Source organism: Pseudochaenichthys georgianus, chromosome 21, assembly GCF_902827115.2.
Source record: "Pseudochaenichthys georgianus chromosome 21, fPseGeo1.2, whole genome shotgun sequence".
NCBI classification, from domain to species: domain Eukaryota; kingdom Metazoa; phylum Chordata; class Actinopteri; order Perciformes; family Channichthyidae; genus Pseudochaenichthys; species Pseudochaenichthys georgianus.
Window position 1 is genome coordinate 39,378,127 of NC_047523.1, and position 27,672 is coordinate 39,405,798.

Sequence of the window (27,672 nt, forward strand, 5' to 3'; positions counted from 1 at the left end):
CTACTTGAGTAACATTTTGAATGCAGGACTTTTACTGTAAGAGTATTACTACACTCTGGTACTTCTACCGTCGCTACTTTAACTATATTTTGATAATACTTTGGCACAAAACTGACAGTGATTTTAGTAATTAGTTTCCATTCCCTTTTGTAGAATGTAAATCTAATGTGCAGCTTCAGTTATAAGAAAATAAAAACTCGTAGACACAGAAATTGAAGTTTTATACACAAACATTTTATTCGGTTAAATAAAGCAACAATCTAATAAAGACAGAGTTGTGAAAGGAGGAGAGAGGGCTGTGTGTAAAGAGAGCAGGCGGTACAGAGGCCTTTCATTACACACACAAAAGGAAATATTTAAAACATCGTGATGACTTCCCCAAATCAAGGCTCGTCCGACCTCGGACATTCCTCACAAGGAACACTCAAAAAAACAGAACAATGAAACATACAGACTCTACAATGTTCCTTTTATTTCTCCTAGGTTCATGCTAGCTTTTCAAATCAGACGACGGAGAGTTGCACGAAGCGGCGGCTGAATGTTGGGAAATATGACGGTTGCTAAATTAAAACCGACTCAGTTCTGGCCCGAGAGTAGAGACGATATTGGACATTAACAGTGTGGGAGAGGGGGGGGGATCATGTGATTTTTATTTATTTACAAGGCGTAGTCCAGCTCGTAGCGGACGTACGCGTTCTTCTCGTCGTTGTAGACCTGGGGGTAGTGAGCGATCAGGGCGTCCTGCGAGCCGATGTAAATGGAGTTGTAGATCTTCCAGTAGACGTCTCGCACCTTCCTGGCCGGGTGGAACAAACCCTGAAGACAAAACGACGATTATTCAGTTAGTTTTTAAATCATTTCTGTAACAATTATAACTTTGAATTGAAGTGTCAAATCTTACTCCCTGCTGGGACCCAATGATGACATATTATGTGTGGCTTTCGTAGGAGAAGTGAAGAGATAACACGGCGACTTCCTTGCTCGCTACTTTCAATGGAACAGAGTTTTTAAATTTGAGTTTAATACATTTGGTTTACTTGGCTGGCTTCTGCAACCGTAACTTTTTAACAGAGTTATTGTTTGAGTGCAACAATATCTGTGCCTATGCAAGCTCCGGTTATGGCTGCAACTACAATTATTTCTGTTAACAATAAATTCCTTTTTTTGAAGAGACCAGATCTAAAAGTGACTCAATATAAGGTTATTTTGACCAATCATGTTTATGTTTGATTTAATAATATAAAAATATAGAAATGTTGACAACCCATTACAAGAAAAGGTAGTAGATAATTGATTCGTAGTTGCATCTACTAAAAAGGGATGTATTGGACAAATCCATAGACTTTTTCTCCTCTTAGTTAATTGAATGTGTCATTCCGCTTTGAGGCTAATATAGTGGTTAAAAAGAATGTCAGCAGGACAGTATTATTAAAATTATTATTACAAACAGTTGATAACAATCCAGCAGTGTTAAACATTTCTCCCTCCTCACCTGTAAGCAGTACTGCAGCATGCGGCAGGGCCCGATGGCGACACGGAGACCCTCGAGGGCCCCCATCACCGCCTGGATGACGTGAGGAGACGTCTCGAACACGTTGGGCCACACGTAGTTCAGGAGGTGGTTCAGAGAATCCTCACACCCGAACCCATAGACCCCCAGAGACATGTGCTGCACCACTGCACTGGCCGTCTGTCGGTGGACCAGATCTCTGCGGGAGGAGGACCAGGAGGACAGGCGTTAGTGTCTTTATAAACCAGGAGCTCCATGTTTAGTTAAGGGAGAGACACGACAGGTACATCTGAATATAGTAATACAGATATCTATTTGTTGACAGATAGATTTTGAATATCTCTTTATCCATAATATATATCATAAACAGACATTCAGGTCGTGAATGATATGTATGCTAGGGCTGTCCTGAATACCATTTAGTTATTCTACAGTATTGTTGTTTTATAGTTATTTGTTAATGTAACCCAATTTGTGTTCTTTGAAATGGAAAAGGATATCGCATTGTGTTTGTTACTTTCGTTGCAGTTGTAATTTGGCTTGGCTTCCTATTTATGGACATGCTTTTATTTTGACAGGAAGTTGTTGTTGCTATGGAAACAACGTGACGGAGATTAGGAGAAAAGTAATATCTACATATAAAGACGGAGAAAGTAAACAATAACGTTTATGGTTAAGTGTTAGCGTCCCCCGAAGAGGCACAAGCTCTTACGTTGATATTGGAGATTTCAATAAATTAAATTTGAAGGAAAAAAACGGGGGACAAACAAAACAAATAACGAAATTGAAACCCGAATAGTACTCCAACGAACCAATATTCGGGTACAGCCCTAATGTATGCAAAGCCCTCTGAAAAAAGCTGGACACAGTTTGGTGTATGCAGACATTTCCAACTCAACTAATTTTGAGAAAACAGCTTTTAAAGATATTCATTATTAAACTCATACACTACAGGTAACAGTTAAAACATCTCAACCAATAGATCAACTAGTTTTTTTGTATTACAAGGGTCCTGAAATGTATTGTTTGAACGTGTTAATTCTGGATGTCTTTCTGGTCTGAAATAAGACACGTTATGAAAAGTAAATAAACCAAGCTCTTAAAATTGAGTGCATGGAAAAATGTGTTTCGGTATGACTCACCTGTCCATGAGAGCGTCTTCCAGCAGCGGGGTGACTGCGTAGATGTAATCTTTGCCCATCTCTCCGATGTACTCAAACAGGAAGGAGAGGGACTTCAGGACGCCGTTCTGCACGTTCAGCTCTGGCACGCGGTACTCGTTCATGAGAGCCGGCAGCACGGTGAACGGAGAGCAGGTCTCAGCCACGATGGCGATGGCTACCGTCGTACAAACTCTGTTCTGACGCTCCTGCACCTTCAGGTTGTTCAGCAGAGTGGCCAACACATCGTGAGGGCTGAAGGGGAGAGGAGGCAAAGTGTTAGGAGAGATATGTCTGAGAACAGGGAATAGTTTGGTTGAAATAATCAATACTATGGCAAGCCGATTTAGCTTTTATTCATTTCTGAAGGATATCAAAACATTATTTCTTACTAGTAATAATGTTTATTTCTGATATCAAATTCAATTTGAACTACCGTACTTTTCGGACTATAAGCCGCGACTTTCCCCCCCCATTTTTGTTGTACAGCTAACGGCCACTAGGGAACCTCCTAAATCTATGGATTTTACAGGTAAAATTAACCACCTTTAACTATATGGGCTCTATGACCGGTCCGCGCCCGCCACCTCTAAGCGGCGGGCTCCAGCGGGAAAAGCTGGAGGCCGGAAAAAAGTGAGACAGGTAGCGCGCCAAAGTAAAAGTGGAACCGAGAGACAGAACGAGAGCAAGACAGACGCACAATTTAGCTGCTGCGGCTTATATGCAGGTGCGCTTTATAGTCCGAAAAGTACGGTAGTTAGAAAGAAAATTCTTGATATCAGAAATTCAAATTGTAACTGATAATGAGTTCAAAAGTGTTTTTTATACATGTAGACCGTTCTGTCGGTTATGAAAGTCATAAAAAAGGCTCCAGATACAATAAACTAATAAATACAAAAAGATAGTGATGAAAGTCTCGTTGAAACTCACCCGATAGCTTTGGCGATGTAACCGAACGTGTTCACAGTCGCTCTGCGGATCGCTTTCTTGTGAGCCTTCAGCAGCTCCAGCAGCTCGAAGCAAATCCTCATCCACTCTCGGGCCGACACGTACTCCGCACCCCTACAATCAACACGACAAGTTAGCAACATATCTTAAAGGTCCCCCATCGTACCGTTCTTCATCAGGATATTACAGGTCTCAGATATATCCAGAGCCTGTCTCCGATTGGCTGAAACACCAAACAGATCATTGCAGCATTACCCATAATCCCCTCTGTTTCAGCCCTGTTTCCAAAGTGCTGATTCTCTGTCTGTTACTTTAGATGAAAGTAAGGAGCCCCTCCCCACGCCCATCGGAGAGACATTTGGTTACAAAGATTCAGGTGATAAGGGGGGGGGGGGTACCTTGGTTGCTGATTGGCTAATGGTTACTCAAGACAACACATCATAAAGTGGCCAAAATCTGATCAGCTCGTTTTCAGACAGGTTTTTATATAAAATAAAAAAGGGCATTTTGCATGATCGGTCCCTTTAAAGGTGACCATTTTATATACATTGTGTGATGTGGTGATGACTGTTAGTGTCTGTAAACACAAGAGACGTTCAGAGAAGGAAACTGAGGACCTTTTCTGCCAGTTCAGAGAAAAAGCAGATGACTCAGATGTAACCAACGGGTGCAGGGTGAGAACAGAGAGGCAAGGAGATCCTCTCTGATGATTCTCGTGCTGGTGTTCATCTAGCGACATACTAGCCCTGACGCAGCCATGTGGGGACTGAACAGGCGAGAATGAGTCGCAGGAAGTTAGTTACAGGAGAAGGTTCAGAAAGTTATTCATTCCTTTGTGAGTTTATGTATAAAAGACATCAACAAGTGCATTTTGCATGATAGGTCCTCTTTAATAATACACAACCAACAGGTTGTATCCGACTGACCTGTCAGCGATTCTGCCCACCAGGTCGATGCAGTTCTCCTGCACCTTCTCGTGTCTGTTCTTCAGGATGGGAGTCAGACGAGGAAGCAGGTCTTTGATTGGTGGAGTCATCTTGTGCATTCCTGCAATGAGGAGAGACATTACTTGGCAGCTATCCAGTTACTATTCGAAACCCTGACGTTTGATAGAGAGCTTAACAGATCTTCACGTTAAGGAGTTCCTTAGGTTTAATCAAAGTCAGATTTTGTACCACCTTCACGATGGCAACAATGTAAGAAAAATGATATCAATTACTTAAGGCGAGACACTACATACCCTACACGAATAGGGTAATTTTTTAACTTCAAGATATTAAGAAATGTTATTTACTTACATTAAGACAATTGTTTTTTGTATTACAAGTTTTCTGAAATAGCATGTTTAAATATGCAAATGAGCCATAATCTCATTAAATATGCGCATTTTTAATTCAGGAACACAATTCTGAACTTCGGATAAAGCCAGGTTCAAAATTCGTGTTTCATTTTGTAGTCATATTAGAATCTAAAGTTTTTACAGAAGGGCTTTTGGATATCTCTTTTTATCACTCCATAAATCAGAGAATACTGTCAACAGCCCTAGAATATCCATTTTCGCCATGTTTTAAGGTATAACACGTTATATAATTCAGGCTATGAATGATATATGAACAAACCCTTCTGTAAAAACCTTCATAATATTGATAGGAATATAACTGGAAGGTTTGGTGTCTCTACGTGCTACTGAAGTTGAAATTTCAGACTCATTTTGAGAAAACGACCTTTAAAGATTGCAGTGAGGCGCTAGCTAAACCCTCCTGTTCTCTGGATGACAGTTTGCGCCTCGACGCACTTTGTGAAGGTATTTCATGTTCGGGTCATTTGTTTTTTGAATAACCTTGCTTTGTGCAAGTGACAATTGTTGTCGTCTTCTCTGTGAACGTTTTTTTCCGCCGTTCTTTTGCCATTTTGAGATTTCAATTTCCAGCGAAAGCTAACCAGGAAGTGTTTTAGCACACCACGTGACGCATCTGAACGAATCACGTTGTCAGAAATTGACACCAGCCAATGAGATTTCGTTTCTTGGTTTAAGACCCCTTTGTGCTTTCACGATTGGTTGCTGATACAACGGAAATGACCATATTTGGATCCGATGAGATTGTGCAGGAGAGACACAGCTTTCCAACGATATCTCTGTTGACATGGTGCACACAGCGGTCGCGGTACTTTATGTTACGTTAGAAAGCTAACTTTTGGTGAATTTAGGAGAAATCTGCAGACGCAAATAGACACACTATAGTCAAATAAACACGTAAATGTGGATTTTGTACATTTTCCTTCCAAAAGCCTGAAAGAAAAAACATGTTATAGAATCAAAATAGCACAAAATCTCAAAATTGACCAGTACTTGAAAAACGATGTTTTTGCCTACCGTGTCTCGTCCTAATAATATATGTATTTTTTTAATCAAGTATTCATCTTTATTGTCTTCATTGTTAGTTTCCACATGCCTAAAACAACCTCAAGCTAAATCTAAAAGTTGATTTAAGAAACAGATTTTGAGAAATTGTGCAAGGCATAATAGTCCGAATAGTCGATTAATCGTTTCATTAATCGACTATCAAATTAGTCGTTTGTTGCAGCCCTACTGCCGTGTCACGCCTTAAGAGTTAAAAGTCTTCTCTAATGCTATTTTTAGGCAGATATTACAGGTCTCAGAAATATTAAAAACACGTCTATGAAGTGTTTTGCTCAAAATACAAAACAGATGACCCATTCTAGCCTCATACTCCTCTATTTCAGCCCTGTTACTAAAGTGCTGATTCTGGGTATAAAGCTTTAACCGGCAGAAACTCCACTAAATGCTGCCGTGATGAAACGCCATATCATGGATTATCAAGGATCTGAAACAGTCTGGAGCACAGGTTAGCTCTGAGTGTTAGCGATGCTAATGTAAACACCGACCATATTACGTCCAGAACAGTCGGGCATTGTTTCTGATAGCAGCTTTCTGATTGGGCCGTGGGTCCACATTTCAGATATGACGTCATATCGGACGCAAATCTGGATCAGCTCCGTTGTTCCCCCGTTTTTAGAGATTTGGGTACGGAGGAAAAGAGAGGGTTTTATTTTCGGACGCTGCGTGAGTTCCCCGACACCCCGGGGACACATGTTGATGTAGAGAAGACATCAACAAGTGCATTTTGCATGATAGGAGACCTTTAAAAATGTGACAATTTTGTAACAAACTGTCATGTTATTCCTGATTAAAGCAACCTTTGTGTTTTTTTAAGTATACATTGTGTGATGTAGTAATGACTGTTAGTGTCTGTAAACACAAGAGACGTTCAGAGAAGGAAACTGAGGACCTTTTCTGCCAGTTCAGAGAAAAAGCAGATGACTCAGATGTAACCAACGGGTGCAGGGTGAGAACAGAGAGGCAAGGAGATCCTCTCTGATGATTCTCGTGCTGGTGTTCATCTAGCGACATACTAGCCCTGACGCAGCCATGTGGGGACTGAACAGGCGAGAATGAGTCGCAGGAAGTTAGTTACAGGAGAAGGTTCAGAAAGTTATTCATTCCTTTGTGAGTTCCCTGACACGGGGACACATTTATGCATAAAAGACGTCAAAAAGGGCATTTTGCATGATAGGTCCCCTTTAAACCGTTAAATGATAGGAGACCTTTAAAAATGTGACAATTTTGTAACAAACGTTCCATGTTATTCCTGATTGAAGCAACTCTTGTGGTTTTTAGTATACATTGTGTGATGTAGTAATGACCATTAGTGTCTGTAAAAATCTAGATTACTGGTGTTTTTTCCTTTATCCGTTAATGGTTGCTTTATTTTAGTTTTTAAGCAGATTTAGTTTTTAGAAACGTGTGAATTGTCACTTTTTATAATGCGTTTGTATGAAGAAAATATTGTATTTTTACATGTTCTAGATTCACATTTGTGTATTCACGCGAAACCCAATAAAAAAAGAAGAGGTTGATATTGTGAGGCGACTTACCGATAACGTTAACGATGGCCTTCAGAGCTCCCAGGATGCTACCCAGCACTTCGGGGTATTCTTCTCCCAGATACTCGTACAGCACAACTCCCAAATGACCCATCAGCTTCTCCTGCAGGGACAGAAACACAGAGCTTTAGTATCTCAGGGTGCGTTCACACCTGCCTTGTATAGTCCGGTTGAATCGAACCATGGTGCGTTTAGCCGCTTGGTGCGGTTCATTTGGGTCGGTGTGAACGCAGTCCGAGACCTCTTAAGTGAACTAAACAACCGGACTCTGGTCCGCTAAAATAGGTGGTCTCGGAGCGCTTGCTTGCGAACTCTGGAGCGGTTCATTGCTGGTGTGAACGCAGTCCGCACCAAAACATAGGAAGCGCAGTATTTACGTGTCACAAGAACGCGGATATCTTCAAAATCTTTAGCGAAAGAGTCTTTCAAGATATCCGCGGTTGTTTAGTTAAAGAGTAAAGCAGAATGAAGTGTTGAACAGTGTCGTGTAAAGTAAACATTCTCCGTCAGCTACATAAAAGTAAGAACACCTGTCGTCGGTGAAACGCCCCTCCTCTGCAGAACGTCTCTCATGGATAAGCAGGAAAAGAACACCGACAGGCTGATCAGGAGCCCGACGTGAAGCGGAGGGATCTAGATCGGCATGAAGGTGTTCTTTTCCCCATAATGACCGCGCTGCTGCACATTATCCCGCTTATTACATGGCCACATTCCCAACAAAGTAACGACATGACTCACAATATTAATTGAAATGCTTTTGTGGATTTAGAAAATTATTTTATTGATTTAAAAAATAGTTGTAGCCTATGTATTTAAATGTACATGCATCCGCTAAGAAAAATAGTCCGTTGTTACTGTTTGAACTAACGTAGCAACGGCAGGAACTGCTTCGATAGCGTTTTTGAGGAGCTTTTTGATTACAGATTTGAAAAAATCGTTGCTTGCTTTAAAAGTAGCACAATTCATTATGTCAAACCTTGGGAAGTATCTAGATATCCCTGCCCTAATGCCAAAGGAACTGGCAACTGAATATGTGTCGCCGTCTCACCTATGTTTGGACCGCTGCGTAAAAAGGAGGGTTTCTGCCTGAGAATAACCTGCCGAAAGTGCCGATGATCCATGGCGGAGGCTCCGCTAGAAATTGCAGGGATTTGCGTTTGTACCCCCTTAATGTCTGACCAATGGTTGAACAGCATTTCCGTGCACATGACTTGTGTTTAAAGTGTATAGTCCCTTTGAGTTTTTGCCAGTGTGAACGCAAACCGAACCTTCTGAAAAATGAAACAATGTAACAAACTGTGGTCTGGTGCGCACCAGAGAGCGGACTATTAGGTGTGAACACACCCTCAAATAACTTGTATACTTAAAAAAATGGCAATAGCTGCTTTCACACCAAGTACTTTCCCCCGGAAATCTTTAGTTCCGGGAACTATCTAGCAGATCGCGTTCACACCGGAATAAGTTCTTGGGGGAGGATTACGCAAATGAAGCCGCTGACGTCACTTCTTCTTCTTCATGTTTACTGGCAGGCCGCAAACCACTTCATGGCGTATACTGCCACCCGAAGTCCCCGGCGTTAAGTTATTCTCTCTCCGTTGGTGCGCGGGGCTAATGCTAATGCTAATAATGCTAATGCCAGCAAATAAAATGGCGACTTCAAAAAACTTTTCTGAGTTTTACGGGCCGTGGTTTGCAATCCTCCCAGCCAATCAGAAATGGGAACCCTTTTCTCCCCTGGAAAGTACCACCTCTCTAGCAGGGACTGAAAAGGGGGGAAATGGTTTGCAAAAAGAAAGTTCTAATTCCAGATCTTTTTGGTGTGAACGCAAAATCCCTGGAACTATCGGAGCTATTCCTGGGAAAAGTACTCTAAAAGCGCCTAAAACCTAGCTGCTGTTTTTTTTTGTCTTCTAATATTTTTTGTTCCTTTTTTTTATCTTTATCTGGTCACTGTGTCTTTGGATTAACTTCAAAATAGATCAAAAGTGTATTTGATTACATGATAATAATAATAATTAATACTATAACAATTATAATGACTATTATCATAATTATCTTAGTATCAATTTACATAAAAATAGGATGGGAAATGAAACCGTCTGTTATCTGAACATGGACTTGTAGGAATTTATGTTTTACTTTATTATTTTCACCCTGGAATTGGGTGTGTATACGTGTACATATGTATGTGTATGAATATATATAATTTTGTTTATGTGTGAGTATTTAATTATGGAATTATCCAAAGGGCTGCCTCTGTATAAGCTGCGTTCAGCCCTCCCACCTCTACTCGTTTTGCTTGTTTTTCGTCTAAATTGTAGAAAAAGTATAAAGAATAATAAAAAATAAAAGAAAGTTGTCTCTTAGATCTGTGTGTCTCTTAGCGTACCTCTTGGCAGGTCTTCATGACGACAGCTGTGCGTGAGATCAGATCTGCAGCCTGCTGACGGACTTTAGCCGACTTGTTGTTGAGACGCCACAGCACCGTACCGCAGATCTGAGGCAGGTACGGCTTCACTCGCTTCCCGAGGGCGTTCACCACCGTGCCGAAACCGTTCAGCATCACAGAGTCCTGGAGGAACACGAGAAGGGATGGAGTTAATGAAAACATTCTGGAAAGATAAGACCCTGACGCACTGAGCTGATTATTGGACTGCGGAAAAGTTAGAGTCAATTAGCGTCTGCTTGCCATGTTTTCTGATCATTGGCACTTATTCAAGATGCACAGGTTTTATTGTCATATGTATATCCGGCACTTACTACATTCTTCGCCAACTTTTGGATTGGTCATCTACTAATCAGTGGAAGAAATATGAATATTGTAGGCCAATATATCTTTCTGCAGCTCCACTTGTTTGACTTTGCAAGCTGTTGAAAGATGTTTCCGACACATCATGGCTCTCACCTCGGTGGTCTGTTCCTGGAAGGCGTACAGGATGCCGTCGATCAGCTGCTCCTCCAGCTTGTGGTCGATGTCGGCGGCGCCCAGGTTGCCCATGATCTTCTCGATGGTCTCCATCACCATCTTCCTGTACTGCTCCGCCTCGTCTTTCAGGTCATCAACGATGCGAGAAATTATCTCCGCTGCTCCCACTTTGTTGGCCAGCTCCACTGTGGTGTCCACCAACTGTGCAGAGGGAGAACGACGGTTAAAAACAAACGTCATGCGAGTTTCAGAAGTTCCCAAAAACGGCAACATCATATCATCGTTACATCTTGACAAGACCCTTTTACAATTTTCATTTCAAGTATATTGCGTCTGCTTCACCTGGTTCAGACGCATAACTACACCATGACGCTGGGGATTGGAATGTGTCGTTTCACTATGTGTTTTAGAAATGTCCGTGTGTTCACGTGTTTTTAGAAATGTTCGTGTGTTCATGTGTTTGAGAAATGTTCGTGTGTTAAAAATGTTCGTGTCTGATTGAAAACCTATATAGTGTGTTAGACTTTTGTCTGGGGGCCACTACACGATTGACATGCTTGAAGCAGGTAGTGTTCCCATTATTGTTTGTTGTGCAGCGAAATAATAAATCAACTATATCTGTGTTGTATTGATATCTCTCTGTTCCATCCTTTCATGTTGTGTATTGCCACATTGGTATATATTTATGTCCACAAGCGGGCGTTGAAACTGTACATATGTGTCATAAAAATGGCAGTGATTAATATAAATCAAAGCGATAAACACAATTCTATAAGTGGAATGTCTGTAACCAACGGGTGCAGGTTGAGAACAGACGAGAACTGAACGTCACGTCTGATAGCTCTCGTGTTGGAGTTTCATCTAGCGAACGACTAGCCCTGATCTGACCATGGAAAGGTTGAACAGGCGAGAATAGTTCGCAGCTTATATTTTTATCTTTTGATTACACGGGCTGACATATTGTAAACAAGCAGCTTTCATGTTGGTGAGGGAGATGCAAAATCAGCTTATTTAAGGTATCATGGATTCCTTGAAAAGACTGAAGACATCTCAGCCTACAGAGTCTTCTGGTACCGACATATTTTGGAGTTGAAGAGGATTTTCTGTGTGTTGACTAACCTGTCTGTAGTTGCGTCTGTCCAGAGCCATCCTGTGCTGCCAGAAGTGTTTGAAGAAGGGCGGCAGGATCTCAGTCTTAATGTAGTTTGCTTCCACACCATCAGTGCCACAACACTGCTTCACCACCTTTAATGAGACAAAAACACAAGAGACGTTCAGAGAAGGAAACTGAGGACCTTTTCTGTCAGTTCAGAGAAAAAGCAGATGACTCGGATGTAACCAACGGGTGCAGGGTGAGAACAGAGAGGCAAGGAGATCCTCTCTGATGATTCTCGTGCTGGTGTTCATCTAGCGACATACTAGCCCTGACGCAGCCATGTGGGGACTGAACAGGCGAGAATGAGTCGCAGGAAGTTAGTTACAGGAGAAGGTTCAGAAAGTTATTCATCCCTTACCTTGAGTACAATCTTCTTCATCTCCTCGTCAGGGGACTGGAACTCTCTGATGAGGATCAGCATCACCTCTCTGGTGTAGTAGTTGGCGTACTCGGCGTCCATCAGTGGGATCAGGTAACCGATAGCTTTGAGGAACGCAGCCAGACCCTGGTGGCAAGGAGGGGGAAATAAACTGTGAATAAAAGCGTGTCTTTCGTACCTAAATATATGATGAACAGGGTTCCTATAGCTTTTCCAAAGTCTAGCCCTTAGTTTGAACCCACATCGAGTGCCACCGTGACGCGTCCTAAACCCCGGAAGAAAGTTAGCATTTTACCACTTCCGGTTCCTTCGACAAAAAGCAATGCAATTTATCCAGGATTTAGCAAAGTATCTGGATATAAGGTCTGTGGTTGAGACGCATTGAAGAGGCGGATCACGAGAAATTGCATTGCGATTTTGTCGAAGGAACCGGAAGGAGTTTACTTCCTGGTTTTAGTGTGCAGTGATTTTATTTTTACAAACGTATGATTTTACTGTGAAGTCCTGATCACTCCCTAATGTTCTTACTTTTTACCGTTTAAATTTATATTTGTGAAAGAAAAAAAAGGCATTTTGGACAGACAAACTTAAGATGTACAATTCCTACGTCTTGAAAAAACACTAATTGTTTGCCGTCAAATATAAATTGCGTTGTGGAATCAATTTAATTTCGTTTCGTCTTCTCACCTTTCCTCTGTGCTGTCTGATACCCTTCCAGAGGGGCTTGAGGACAGAGTCAAAGGACTCGATACCGTACGGTGTGGCGGCTTCAGCAAGGGCAGCGATAGCCAGAGCGCTGATGGTCCTGACCTTCTGCTGCTCGTCCACAAGACCTTTAGAATCACAGATAAAAACAAAAGTCAGAGATTGAGAACAGCTTATTCCAGACATGACAGTTTGTTGCTCTTTAAGAAATCAGCGGGTTTTGTAAAGTTCAGGCACTTGTAAATCCATTGTATGGTTCAGATTAGAGCGATAATGAAAATAGGTAATATGTATGTAGCAAAATAATACCTGGCAATACGACAAACACATATTTGTACACATTGTGAATTGAGCTGGGTGTGGATCCTGCAGTATATACTGTGTTGTGCTGTGTTGTGTCATAACAAGTGTTCTTGAAAGATTAAGGGGCTCAAGGAGAATATGATGTATGCATGCGACATTTAAAAAAAGAAATAAGTTCAGGAGAACATGAGGATAGTTTAAAAAGTAGAAAATTATACAAATGTATAGATGGCAACACAGCACATACATCTAACAGCAGCCCCCTGGACTTCTGGGGGGGAATCAAATTGAAATGTTGCTTCAAAAAGGTTGCTTCCTCTTAAAAAAAATATAACAGAAAAGGCTTTTATAAGTAAGAAAAAGGGCTTCAAAAAGTCTATTTGATAATAAATAAAAGTGCAATGTCTAAAAGGACCTGAAATCCCATTTATGTGCAAACCATGACTCGAAAACTTTTAATTGTCATGGGCACAAAGCTACCGTGTAGAAATGGCAATTAAATTCTTCTGGCCCGAGCTCCTCCAACAAAGCAACATATGACTAACACCATGACTCACCGTGTTCGATAATCTCCACCAAACTGCGGAGGTGGGGCAAGATGGCGCAGCCCATGAGGATGGCGATCTGCTGCACGATCTTGATGCCCGTGTGTCTGGCCTGCCACGACTTCTTGCTCTTACACACAGCTTTGAGGAAAGGCAGGAGGGAGGGGATACCGAGAGCCGAGGCCACCACGGCGAAGGCTCGGGCTGTCGTGTTTCTCACGTACTCGTCCATGTTGTCGATATCGGGTCTCATCGTGGAAATCATCGTAGCCAGACCGGCAGCCTGAGAGAGACGGGGAGCAGATGAGTGTTAAATATCTCCAGATATTAGGGGTCAGATGTAGTCGGAGACACGCAGCACAAAAAACTGCTTTCTAAATGGAAAGATTTTTACAATAAGATGACTTTATTTATCCCGAAGGAAATTGTTGTGCCAGAGTTACAAAAATACAATTAACACAGCAGCATAATAGTAACACTAACAGTGCGGTACAAAGAGCAATTAAATATCTACAGTGTTTATTATTAAAATCCATCTATTTTATGTAATGTCTGTTTGTAACCAACGGGTGCAGGTTGAGAACAGACGAGAACTGAACGTCAAGTCTGATAGCTCTCGTGTTGGAGTTTCATCTAGCGAACGACTAGCCCTGATCTGACCATGGAAAGGTTGAACAGGCGAGAATAGTTCGCAGGAAGCAAGGCAGAGTGTGTGTGACAAAACAATAAATTAAAGGTTTCCATTACCTTTGCCAAGTTGGAGATGATTTCTCTGCCTTCTACTCTGGCATAGTAGTCCTCATCAATCAGCAGCGGCTCAATCACCACCAGGATCTGGACATGAGGAGGACAGTTAGTTTCAGAATCTGGTATATAAACAAGTAGATTTCATTCACAAGGAATTGCTTTGGTGTATTACACTGAACACAGACATTCAAATGTAAAATAACAGCACAAATATAAAGTGGATGAGATGTGTAATTATTTGTTGCCATTCTTAGGGACCCCAGACACCACAGTTAGACGACGGGGCTCGTACCCTGGCTTTCATTTGGCCAGATGTTTTGAAACAACAGCTGCATGGCACAAAGCACAGCAGCTGCACTTGTCTGGCAGGAGATGTGCAAAGCTTCACACTGTGGTGTAAGAGGGAGTAGGGCTGCTCAATTAATCTCTCGCATGCAACGATTATGAAAACATAATCAAAATAAAACGATTATTTATTTTTTGTATTGGGTTTTCAGTTGATTTATACTTAAAAGTTCAGGGTAAGCAACTGTTCAAAACATACCGTTCAATTGTTTTTATTCAATAAATGGATGTTTTCAAAGTAAATGGATCATCGTTTTTAATAATCGTGATCTCAATTATTGACCCAAATATGTACCTAATGTTAATGCAAACATTAATGTAACGCTTTGTGTCTATAGGAGGAGTCTGTCATAGATCAAAGTATGCTTTATTGCCAATCTTTCAGTATGTGTGTAGACAGATCGAAATACCGTTTCCCACAATATCAAGTTGCTCACACACAATGCACTAAATTAAGCACTGATCTTATCGTTACCGAGCCTTACCTTGTGTACATATGGTCGAACCAGGTCGTCCAGTTTGTAGAGGATGCGGTCGATGACTTTGACCAGCAGATGGCGCTCCTGGTCCTCCAGGGTGGGAGACATGAGGAGCGGCAGGATCTGATTGAACAGAGGACCCGCTCCGAACTCACGAGCTTTATCTGTGATCTGACGCAGAGCGGCCTAAAGACAAGCGAGAGAAGACGATCTTTAATCATTCAGGGAGACGGGGAGACAGACAGGCTTCAGTCTCATGATGGTTGCTGTCTGCTACTCCCAGCAGAGTGATGGCCGACACTTCGACCTCCACTGAGAGCAGCAGCCCCTCAGAGAGGAGATGCTTTAGCAAGCAAATATTCACACTGCAGCCACGGAGAGGCTGAGCGCTGGGTGTGGATCTTGCCGTAGGTACCATTGTTGAGTTTCATGACATGAGAACAGATACACAGGATGGCTATAGGAGGACATTTGGTGAGGTTTTAAAAAGAAGGGATATTGATATGTCATAAAATGTGGAAAGAGGTTCATTGTGCACTCTTGGATGGTAAAGGTAAACTTTTGACTGAGTCTTTGTTTTAACCGAACTAAACTCTCAGGAAACCGTAATAGTTTTTCATACATACTTAGACTTTATTCAGATGCTGGTTCCTAAAGTAACAGAACTGGGTAAAACAGCTTTTAAATATGCTGCCATCACGTTTTATCACCTTTGGGAATTCAGGTATATCTTAAAGGACAGAACACGACTCCATTGGTAGATGCGAGTGCTCGTATGTACAAACAGTGAAGTCGTTTTTAAATGTTGCCCGTTTTTAATGATTTTATTTTTAATATTGACTGGCTAATGTGCAATTTTATTTGTGTTTTACAGCTGTATTTGTCTGTGTTAATATCTTAATCAATTAACTATGAAATTCATAAAATCCTACTAGTTCTGGAGAACATAGAAACACTTTCATTCTTTCCTTTAAAAAAGAGTTATCACTTGTCCCTTGAACGGGTGCTTGTCTAATTTAATTTGTATGTGTTTTTTATTTCCTGTCATACTCATATAATGAATGCATTATTAAATAGGTCTGTATAATGTAAATGCGTTCACATTTTCCCTCTCTTTCAATAGAATGGTTCGGGATGGGGTTTTTCTGCTTTCATTTATTTTCTGTGGTTGACGGTGTGCATGTGTTTATACATTTACAATTGCTTTACAACAGCGACAAACCTTTCTCATGGGCGGTGTTCCATTTTTAATCTTCAGCAGCAGCTTCATGATCTTCCTCTCTTTCTGCTCCTCGGGGCTCAGAGTGGACTCATCGACCTCCACCTAAAACAAAAACCACAATCATCATCTGAACTTCAGACAGGACAAACATTATATATATATTTATGTGTTGTGCTCACCAGCAGTTTGTCAAAGTACTGGATGTCATCAGGTTTGAGGAAGGGCAGGTTTCCTGAGGGCTGGTCGTTCATCTGTTTGGTGGTTCGGTCCTCCACCTGCATGTGGAAGCCTGTCATGCCTCCCATGGGGGTCGGTGTGGCGGATAGTTTACGAGCTGGAGTACGGATCGGCACGTAGCCAGCTGGTGGAGGCAAGACCTGGAGAGAAGGAAAAACTGTCAGTACTTTGGCTACCTTTAAAAAAAAGTTTTAGTCAATTAATAAATCCGATGTAACCAACGGGTGCAGGGTGAGAACAGAGAGGCAAGGAGATCCTCTCTGATAATTCTCGTGCTGGTGTTCATCTAGCGACATACTAGCCCTGACGCAGCCATGTGGGGACTGAACAGGCGAGAATGAGTCGCAGGAAGTTAGCTACAGGAGTCAATCTTTTTTTTATTTTAATAATAATTATTACAACAGAGAAGAAAAAAACATTCAAGGTACAAAAAAATCTCAAATAGTCTCGGTCATGTTCAACAGGGAAAAGAAGAAGCTTAAAACGTTTCTGGTCCCCCTCTAGCGGACATTGTTCTTGAAAATAAAAGATTAGGTCATCAGCGTCATGTTGTAAACAAAAACAATCAAAAAGAAATAACTTTTACAGTTAATTCCATTGAACACAACTTTTGATCAGAAACAGCAAAAGGTAAGACATTTCTCCCGTGTTTCCTCCGTAAAGCTACGTGGTGCCATGTCTGGATTTGCTTCCCCTGGCACGAGTTTTGATCGCTCAGCGATGATACCTATATTTCAAGAATCTGTGGAATCTCAGCTCGCTAGATATTAGGGCTGCTCGATTACGGCAAAAATCATAATCTCGATTATTTGGGTCAATAATTGATATCAAGATTATTAAAAACGATTATCCATTTACTTTGAAAACATCAATTTATTGGAGAATTTTTTTTAACAGTTGATTACCATGAACTTTAAGTACAACTCAAAAACCAATTTAAAAAAAAGTAATACTGTTTTGTAATCGTTACAAGCCATAATCGTAATTGCGTTTAATCGAGCAGCCCTACTACATATCTTGTTTGTGCAGATCCGATAAGTAATAAACTATTTATACCGTGAGTTCTGTGTGTTAGCTTTTACAGTTAAAATAAACAACAAGTATGAGTTCACAGGTCCTGCTCATAACCATTCAGGATTTGGTTTCTAAGTAATAGTTTTCGCTTTAGCCGTTATTCCACAGATCAACACCTTTTGTTGTGATGAATGAAGTTTTGAATTGGTTGCTATGGAACATTAAATCATGTTTACTTTATGTTTTGAAAAGGAGATGCAAGTAGGGGTTATTTACCTTGTATCCCTCTGGGAACATGGCATCGAGCTCATCGTCTGTGAGAGGACGGTTCCTCTCGTCGATCTCACGCTCCCACCTCCACGCCTGCAGCTGCTCTGGAGTCATGCTCATCAGGTGACCTGAGGGAAACCGAAGAGGGAACTGATTTAACAACCTTCAATACTCACATCTAAGTTGTTAGTATAAATGCAATTGCGCATATCTTACTGCAATCAGTGCATGATGTCACTTTGTTCGTTTTACCAGCTGTTCATATTAACTTTGATTGTATGTTTTGATCATTTTCATTTAAAAAGAAGGATAGCTAGATGTACTTATTCATAATGCTTAGCCATCTCACTTTGTTTTATATTGTATATTGTTGCATTGACTCAGTTGTCTTGTCTCTTACAGTATCTGTTGGAGAGAATGAATGTCATATTTTGCTGCATGAACCGGTCAAGTTTTTAACAAATAATCTGAGGGGATTTTCTTGTTTCTTTTTAACCTGTTAAACCCAGGTCTCAGGCTCGAAAATGACATTCCCAGAACAAATGACCATATCTTCCCTTCTAAAAGGGTTAAATTAATAATCTTTTATCTCAAAGCAAGGTTACATCTGTGAGTTGGATGTAGAAAAGTCAGATTCAATATAGATTTTTTTTTATTTTAAAGTAAATTCAGAAAGAACATAGTGTCCGTCCAAAAAAGAAAAACATTACTTCTAGTGAAAACCGCCCTTGAATGATGGGATGGTAGACTAAAAGCTTTAGGAATCCAAACTACAACATAATAAGTACCCTGTATCAAGATTGATGCAAAACAAGTGAGATGTGTCCTTTTTAGAGAGGTTTAAAAATAAATAAAACACTTTTGGGGTCATTTGCCAAATCTCTGACCCCCCTCGTTCGATTGTGATGATTGCCATCTCTTTTGAACCGTTAGAGCCAATGGAATCGAGGGGAGGTTCCTAAAATCCATCTAAACATTACCCATTGGTGAATGAGAGATGCGTAGCCAGCATGCCCAAAACCGGAAGCTGTCATAGACTCTCGTAGCAGATAATATGAAATCTCCGTTACTGATGGATTATCAGAAATCATTTCAAAGTGACGGACACATTGGCATTAACCTTCAGCAGCGTTTTTATCGTTTTAATGCCATTGAACACGACTTTTGATCAGAACAACAGCATAGGAAAGACATCCCGTTTTTCCTCCGTAAAGCTACGTGTTGTGATGTCTGGGTTTTCTTCCCCTGGCGCGAGTTATGATACTTATAGAATCTGTGGAATCTCAGCTTGCCACTCGATATCTTGTTTGTGCGGATCCGATAAGTAATAAACTATTTCTACCGTGAGTTCTGACTAAGTGTATTAGACGCTTCTTGTGAGACTTGTGTGACAGATAGCCGAGTTCCTTCCCGTTAAGTGGGTTTGACACATTCATAGGTTGTTAAATGTTAAGCCCTGAGACAGTGTTGTATGAAAAGTGCTATATAAATAACGTTTTATTATTATCTGCAGTACGCTCCTGGTGTCCGATACATAAAACAAGAACAGACATTAATGCGTATTTACCTGGTGATGGGGTAGCCATGTTCATCGCTGGCGTTCCGATGGGGGTTTTTCCCGGGGTGAATGTTGGTGTTGAGGATCCCATCTGACTGGCGGGGGTTTCGTCCCAGCGAGACTTCCTCTTACTGGCCCCTGGTGTGGGAGTCTCTTCCACCGACTCGTCTCCTCTGTCTGTGCGTGGGGTCTCAGCCCAGCCGCTCCCGTGTCCCGGGGTCTCCCTCTCCGTCTTTGGGGTTTCGTCCCAGCGGTTCTTTCGTACGCTTCCCGTGGCTCCTCCATGTCCGGGTGTGGCGTGGCCCGGTGTGTCGCCCCTGCCTGGGGTGGCAGCACCTGCGGGGGTGTGGCTGGGAGTGGGGTCCCACATGCGGTTACTGGGAGTCGCTCCGGGGGTCTCGCTGCCTTTGGGGCGGCCGGGGGTTTCATCCCATCGGCTGTTTGAAGGTGTGTGTGCAGGGGTGTGTCCTGGTGTGTGTCCTGGAGTCTAAAAAATACCAAGACAATATGGGATTTACAAAGTGAGTTAGAGCAAGGCTGTGCCGTTGCAAAACGTCCATGTTTTTTTAATCTAACAAAGTCTTCCGTTTCATTCAATGTTTGCCTGCGTTTAGCCCTAAAGGTCACCCATCGTGCTATTTTTAGGTAATAGCATAGGTCTCAGATATATAAAAAACATGTCTATGAAGTGTTTTGCTCAAAATACCAAACAGATCACTCATTCTAGCCATGCCTCATATCCCTCTATTTCACTTCCTGTTTCTAAAGTGCTGATTTTGGGATAAAGCTTTAAAAAATAAATTGATACAAATAAAAAGGAGGGGTCTGAGCTCATGCGGGACCCGGCAGCTACCGTCTAAACTAAATGCTGCCGTGATGAAACTCCATATCATGGATTATCAAGGATCTGAAACAGTCTGGAGCTCAAAGGCTTTCTCTCTTGCCGGTTACACCACAAGGTGAGTTCCTTTCTACTTCCTGCTTCTTCACACACATGCTCTCCAGCACAGATTAGCTCTGAGTGTTAGCCATGCTAATGTAAACACCGACCATATTACGTCCAGAACAGTCGAGCATTGTTTCTGATAGCAGCTTTCTGATTGGACCGTGGGTCCACATTTCAGATATTACGTCATATCGGACGCAAATCTGGATCAGCTCCGTTGTTCCCCGTTTTTAGAGAGGGGGTTTTATTTCCTGACGCTGCGTGAGTTCCCCGACACACCGGGGACACATGTTGATGTATAAAAGACATCAAAAAGTGCATTTAGCATGATAGGTCCCCTTTAAATAACATACATTTTAAAATATGTTGAGGGTTAGCTATATCCCTCAATATAAAATATGCCAAAATACAGTTTGCCGTCTTACTTGCAGCACAAAGGAAGGCCCACACCTGGATAAACAGGGAGGTTTAGTAGCAATATAACAGGACCATAAATTACATTTTATAACCACAACATCACAAGTCTATTCTTACACCATTTTAAAGACCACTTGCCTTTATGTCTGGATTTGTACCAAGTACTTAAAGAGGAATCAACCAAAATTAGGCATACCCACAGTAAGGAGACTAAATTATTCATCAAGCAGTAAGAGTCTGAAACATGAAGGATAACTTACCTCAGCAGAGTTGTCTGCCTGGTCCCAGCTGGACACTTTTTTAGGTGTAGTATTTGTGGGGGTTTGGTCAGCTGTCTGGTCCCAACGACGTTTACGTTTAGCGGCGGCGGCAGCTTGTGAGGCAGCGGACCCGTTGACAACTTTCAGCTCCCCAGCTTTGGCCTTCTCTACCATCTGCTGACGAATCTCTCTCTGCAAGCAAAACAATGATTGTTGATGTAGAAGAGACATGAAGAAGAGGGGACACACGTTGATGTAGAAGAGACATGGAGAAGTGGACTTTGTATAGTAGTCAAAGAAAACTAGGTAGCCGCTCACCTCTTCTTTGGAGAGGTTCTGCTCCAACATGACGTCCACATACGACCTGACTTGCAGCTTGGGGTCCGGCGTTTTGCCCCCTGCGCGAAAGAGCACGAACAAGAACATAGGACACTCATTAGTAGACGCTCTCGGGACCCGAGTGATTACAAAACACAGCAAGCACAAACACAGCCAGCTAACCTTGACTCTCTTTACCAACAGATTAACTTACGTTCCTGTTCTTAGTAAGAGCTGATTCACAAAACATTCCTACATACAAATATACACAATTGTCTTTCTTCTTACATACAGTCATAGCATTCTATTGAAAAACAAGCAGATACATAGAGAGAGAAGAGCTGAGGTTGTGGTGTGATCTTTTAAGTGGATTCAGACGTTATAGCCATCACTGATGCAGGGGTCCTGGGCTGTGCTCTTCAGAATACGTACACTTTCAATGCCAAGGGTCCTTCTGCAGTCAGACTTCAACCGGCAGAATAGAAGCCTAGAAAATTTCTCTTTACCATTAGTAACACTTTGGAAAAGGGTTTGAACTCACTCACACACAACAGTATACCACCTGTGTTGCATTGATTTATGGCAAAAAAAACAACGTATCTTCTTGGGGGCTTAACCACAAAAAAAAAATTAAAAAGCTGCATCTAGTGGGCCAGGTCCAGAATGTCTATACTAGCATATCAAAATGAAGTCAAGATGCCGAGGCTACATCTAGGAATAACATTACCACAAAATATGAGAATCTACTCTGACATTCAAATGTAAAAATGAAGCATTGTACATCTAAATCTTGACTTGCTTTCCAGGACTAGAGTTAAGGCTGTGCGATTATGGCAAAAATCATAATCATTTGTCAATAATTTATATCATGATTATTAAAAACGATTCCTTTGAAGACATCCATTTATTTTTAACAGTTACCCTGAACTTTAAGTATAATTCAACTGAAAAACAAACACAAAAAATGTAATTTAATTTATTTTTCAATTAAAAATAATGGTTTTATTTCGATTACGTTGTTTTCGTAATCGTTGCAAGCCAAAATCGACACGAATACACGATTAATTGCACAGCCCTAACTAGAGTACCCGATAAAATCTGTAGGTAAATATTTGGGCAGTACTTTTCCATCATGAATGCATGGGAAATTATACATTGAAAAATGATAAGCCAAATAAAAAAAACTAAGTGGCTCTCGGGGGTTGAGGTGTGTTGTAGCATCTGATTCTCCCCAAACAAGTCGCCAGAGGACCCTGACCAAACTGACAAGTGCACATGTCTCTGTGATCCCCATAACCTACACAGGAGGAGTTGCTGCACCCTTAACAGAGTGCAGTACAGGACTGGCATAGCAGTACTGCTGTAGGAGAGAAATTAAGGACAGTTAGTATGGGCCTGTGGTATACAATTTTTCTTGATAACATATTTATATTTTACAGAGAGTAAAATAAAAATATATTTACACAACAACTTTGTACAAAGAGCTATGTCTACATGCAGGCTTCAGATAAGACCTACTGAGACTGAAGCACTCAGGCCATTTTATATAGTCAATGTGAAGATGCAATAAAAATGGGAAGGAATATATACTAGCTCCCTGATTGTTGAATTGTTTACACGTTAAACTGTACATTGCCTTCTTCAGGTGCAAACTAACTTATCAAATGGTTTAATGAAAGACAATAGATTAACTAAATCCCTTTCCTCAAATGAATAAGAGAAACTGGCCACGTTTAATCGGTTAAGACCTTGCATATCTATGAAGTTTCTCAAGCCCAAGAGGTGGTTCAGTTACCACAAGTCTCTTAAATTACAGCAGAGACAACAATTATTTTTTAACCCTGATAGAAGTCTAATGATCTGAACACGACTAAGTGACCACGCGTGTTTCTCTCCACTGCCTGGCTTGGGATCTAACATGACCTACGAGCGAGCTGGTTGTTGTTCTTCATCAGTTACTGAGCTCTGCATAGCAGTTGGTAAATTACACCGTAGATAACCCTCAAACATAACATTTTATTCTCAAATGCTTCGACAAGTGGACACTTCACCGATCCTAATTTAGGCTGATGCTCACATGGGATTGTTAACCCTTCGACTCACACACAACCTATCTGCGACCCACGTTTCGTTAGGTGCAAAAAAACCTTTTGAATATTTAACACCTAACCACCTTTCCACTGAAAAGCATGGCAACCCTTCGCTGTCTTTTACTGGACGCAACAATTTCAATTTGCACATTAAGAGCCCATACTGACATTTGCTGCAAAGTTGATACAAATGCAGATCTTATATACATTAGGAAAAAAACAAACAAACGACACAAAAAGTTCTCTGAACCTCAGAGGATTGACCACGGGGAAGGAATGAAGTCTGGGAAGCAAGCTGTTGCATTGTGGTCGAAGGGTTAAAACAGTAAAACTATGGGTGCGAAACCATTGGTAGTCATGGGGGTCACAAAAAAGTGAACCATGAAAAGGGGGAGAAAATGGGGAAGGCGTAATGAAGACAAAAAGTAGATGAATTTACCATCTGCAAAAGGATCGAGACGCTCGGGGGAGATGATCATCATTCTGCGCCGGCCTTTGTATTCATCTTCCCGGTCTGCGATCTTCGCCGGACGATGCTCTGCAAATGGGTCGTACTGCAAAGCAAAGGGAAGAGAGCGTAAGTGTATGTCTGAACCAAAAAGGTAGGAAGGAACACATTTCAGGGTTCATACTAGGGCTGTGCGATTAAGGCAAAAATCACGATCACGATTATTTTGGTCAATAATTGATTATTAAAAACGATATCGATTTACTTTGAAAACATCCATTTATTGATTTTTTAACAGTTGATCACCCTGAACTTTAAGTATAATTCAACTGAAAAACCGATAAAAATAATAATCGTTTTATTGCGATTATGTTGTTTCCGTAATCGTTGCAAGCCAAAATCGTAATCTAGATTAAGATACGATTAATTGCACAGCCCTATCATGACCGTTACCTAATTTTCCATGACTCTTTCTCAGCGTACCACTGAAAATGGTTTATTTTAACATGGAACAGGAAAATAAGGTCTGCAGATGAAACATGTTGTGCCTCTAAAACAAATCAAATGGTAGGCTTACTAGCTTCACGCTAAAGCAACTCAAATCTTTCACCAGCAAAACACCTCGTCAGTTAAATGCCATTTTACGTTTCATTAATATATACTATAATAATATACAGTGTGTATTATCATTATAGAATTACTATTTGGGCGATTAGATAAAATATAAATTATATTTGATGCAACTTTAGTTACATTTCCATGACTTTTCCAAAACTTCGAAAAAAGAATATTGTTTTCCTAAACTTTTCCAGGGCCTGGAATTAGCATTTCGAATTTCCATGACTTCTCCAGGTTTTTAATGACCTAAGAACCCTGACATTTAAAAAAGGAAAACTGCACAAATTCTGCTTTTTTTCTAGGATATAATAAATCCCACGTTGAAACCACACAAATCGTATTTGATCACAAGAAGACAGGGATGAAAATGAATATTTAAGAACACATACTTGCTCGTCTGACTGAGGAATGGCATTGAGTATCGCCACCGGCGCGTGGTACCCTGGCTTCTTTTGTCCCAACAAGCTTGTTGATGAATCCTCTTCATCGTCCTGAGGAAAGACAAAGAAACAAGAGTCTAGTCAAATCTCACCAAAAAGGCGAGACTCTCCTAGCTCATACACAATAGGCAAAGCGGGGCAGTCAAGCTCCCAAAACACTGTGGAATTGAAGAGGAACAGTAAAAAGTCAAGTCAAGTTCTGAATGCAGAACGTTACAATTTTCAGTGTTAGGTAGGGATGGGTATCGTTAGGATTTTATCGATACCGGTATTTTTCTATAATCTTCAAAAATGTGGTGCTCAAAATGATAGACATGATTACAAGATGTGAAGAATAAACAGTCATTTTATTGTAATTTATTTGTATTTAATGTAACTTTTTCAATGTCATACCAAGAGGGTATGAGTGTGTTTGACAGTGCATCTCTGGAAGGGGGCGGGAATTAGGGGCAGTTCATACATCCATGTAAAGATGACCATTATTCAGTTAAAACGAGACGCTGCGCCGCACATCCTAAACCGGAAGCTCCGGTCGGCGAACAATTATAATCAATTTATTGCGTTTATTATTTATAATTGTAATGATGGATTATCAGTTATCCTTTTAAAGTTACACAGAGACATTGAATTAACCGTTTTTATGATAAAATGACGTAGAAAAGATCGCTTTTGACAGTTATGTGCTAAAGTAGCCATTTTGTGTTGATTTAGACTCTTGGTGTTGGACTTCTGTTCCGTGTAGGTAAAATGGTTAATATCGTCTGTTAGCTGAGTTTCTTCCCGTTAAGTGGGTATGCATCATTAATAGGTTGTTAAATGTTAAGAAGCCCCGAGACGCTGTTTCTAGGAAGATGTTGCGTCTGCCCCTGGGAGGCTCACAATAATAAGAGCGCTGTTAGGAGAGATGACGAGTGGCATTCAGTGGCCAATCAGAGTGGCACTCAAAGCGGATACGTCACACGGGATGAGGGTTCTCAACCAACTAGAATTGTTTAAACTAAGGAAGTAGCGTAATTCATATACCGATAACAGCACCGTTTGTCCAGCGGCTTAACGGTATACCAATACCGTCCAATCAGGTACCGGTACTGACGTAGTACCGGTTCTCGATACCCATCCCTAGTGTTAGAGAGATCTTTTTTTACACTGGCTCTGAAAATACTTACATCCTCCTGTTCATTGGCAGCAATGGAAGTGACATATCCAGCAAAGCGACTGTCGCTGCCTCCATAAATCTCCTGGTCAAAAAAGCCAGTGGAGTCGAGGCCCACTCCTTGGTCGCCTTCCTCCAGGAGATTGGCCTTCATCCCCTGGATCTCGAGGATCTGGGCCTCGATGTCTATGTGAAAATAAATAAGAAAAGAGAGTGAAACATTTACAAATCCCAATCTACAGTACAAATGTATCTTTTTGTACATCTTTATTTTAGATCAATAAGATGTTCCTTGTGGCTTCAATAAGGATTTGAAAGCAGGACTTTAACATACAACAGTGTTGTATAAGTACTTAACATGCAGAGTTGGAAAAGTACTAAGATCTTGTACAACATTTTACTTAGTTACTTTACATCACTGCTTTTAACGTAACTCAAATAACGTTAATGTACTTAAATAAACATTTGAAGTACTTTTGTTAATTTATGCCTATTTCTACTTCACAACATGTATTTGTTAGTTGTAGTTACTTTATGCATTTCGATAAATAATAGCAACATAAAGGATTTATTGTTATAGATTAAGATAACAATTCAACAGCAAGCAGATGCGGTACATATCTTAATCAAAGTAAACAACCGTACAATGATAGAGGCTATAAGACTGCACAGCCCATCACTAATACACTGTAGTTTGGTATATATTGATTGTCCTAATTTTTTACATTTAAATGTTGTGTAAATAATTGTCTTTATTCGTTTTTAATGCCAACAAGTTTTAAATACTTTCTTATATTATAGATATATGTTTGACCTACTCTTACAACACATTTCCTTCAATTGTTTACGTTTGCACTATTCTACACAGAGGCAAATTCCTTGTATGCGCAAACGTACTTTGAAATGTGCGAATAAACTTGATTCTGATTCTACTGGATGCAGGCCTTATGTGTAGCGTGTTGTGTTGTTAAATGAAGCTAATGCTAACTGCGCTATTATTTGTATTTAACATTAAACAACGATATATATATAGCAATTAGCTGGATGTACCATTTGAGTAAAACATGTGTTTATTTACTGATGCAATTATGCCGGTAAGTCTGGTGGGGAAGTTGACTGAATATCTCAAATAAAGTGTTAAATCTTGAATGTTGTCGGTTGCTAAAAAGAAGCTAACATGCTAACTAGCAACCAGCGCCATTATCTAAACCGTCCGCGTTGCGTTGCAAAAAGGCCTAGTTTTCATCGCGTTTGAACACAATTAAGACACCAAAATGGAATACAGACACGGCAACAGTCGTGAGATAACTTCTTAAAACATAATATATTGAGAAGCAATGTTACAAAGAAGCTTGTTATTGATTTTTTGGGAATAATTTACCTTCGTGGGTTTTGGCGATCTTCGCCATTTTGGTGGTGGATGGAGTCTGACACCGGAAGTGTGCTCTTCAAGACTTCCGGCTCCTTCTCGCTGATCTCAGATCCGTTTAGGAATGTTTTTATTTATTTAGT

The 27,672-nt window shown here is 40.8% G+C and overlaps 1 protein-coding gene across 5 annotated transcripts; it reads right to left on the bottom strand.

Annotated features, from left to right (window-relative positions):
- Positions 1-212: 212 nt before the first annotated feature.
- On the bottom strand, positions 213-27,624 carry sf3b1 (splicing factor 3b, subunit 1). 5 transcript variants are annotated; one of them, XM_034110176.1, is made up of 24 exons: positions 27,542-27,624; positions 26,174-26,346; positions 24,957-25,058; positions 23,941-24,055; positions 21,412-21,491; positions 21,094-21,285; positions 19,480-19,957; positions 17,919-18,040; positions 16,571-16,768; positions 16,392-16,493; positions 15,176-15,355; positions 14,346-14,432; positions 13,611-13,881; positions 12,733-12,878; positions 12,025-12,171; positions 11,630-11,755; positions 10,490-10,711; positions 9,974-10,156; positions 7,576-7,687; positions 4,545-4,665; positions 3,601-3,732; positions 2,653-2,925; positions 1,493-1,709; positions 213-816 (listed from the first exon to the last, which is right to left on the bottom strand). In XM_034110176.1, exons 1-24 carry the CDS (start codon positions 27,567-27,569, stop codon positions 658-660), a joined length of 3,966 nt encoding a protein of 1,321 aa, XP_033966067.1. In that variant the 5' UTR covers positions 27,570-27,624; the 3' UTR covers positions 213-657. The 5 variants fall into 5 exon arrangements, with proteins under 5 accessions (XP_033966067.1, XP_033966068.1, XP_033966072.1 ...); XM_034110177.2 differs by lacking the exons at positions 23,941-24,055; positions 24,957-25,058; positions 26,174-26,346; positions 27,542-27,624 and adding an exon at positions 21,844-23,816; XM_034110181.1 differs by lacking the exons at positions 213-816; positions 1,493-1,709; positions 2,653-2,925; ... (14 more) ...; positions 19,480-19,957; positions 21,094-21,285 and adding an exon at positions 21,844-21,898.
- Positions 27,625-27,672: the final 48 nt, after the last annotated feature.

Excerpts from the sequence above, each read along its gene's own strand:
- sf3b1 (XM_034110176.1), bottom strand. The coding sequence starts at position 27,569 with ATGGCGAAGATCGCCAAAACCCACGAAG. Across the intron at positions 12,879-13,610 it reads GGTGGAGATTATCGAACACG|GTCTTGTGGACGAGCAGCAG; the intron begins GTGAGTCATGGT and ends GTGATTCTAAAG. Across the intron at positions 4,666-7,575 it reads GGCCATCGTTAACGTTATCG|GAATGCACAAGATGACTCCA; the intron begins GTAAGTCGCCTC and ends TCCTCATTGCAG.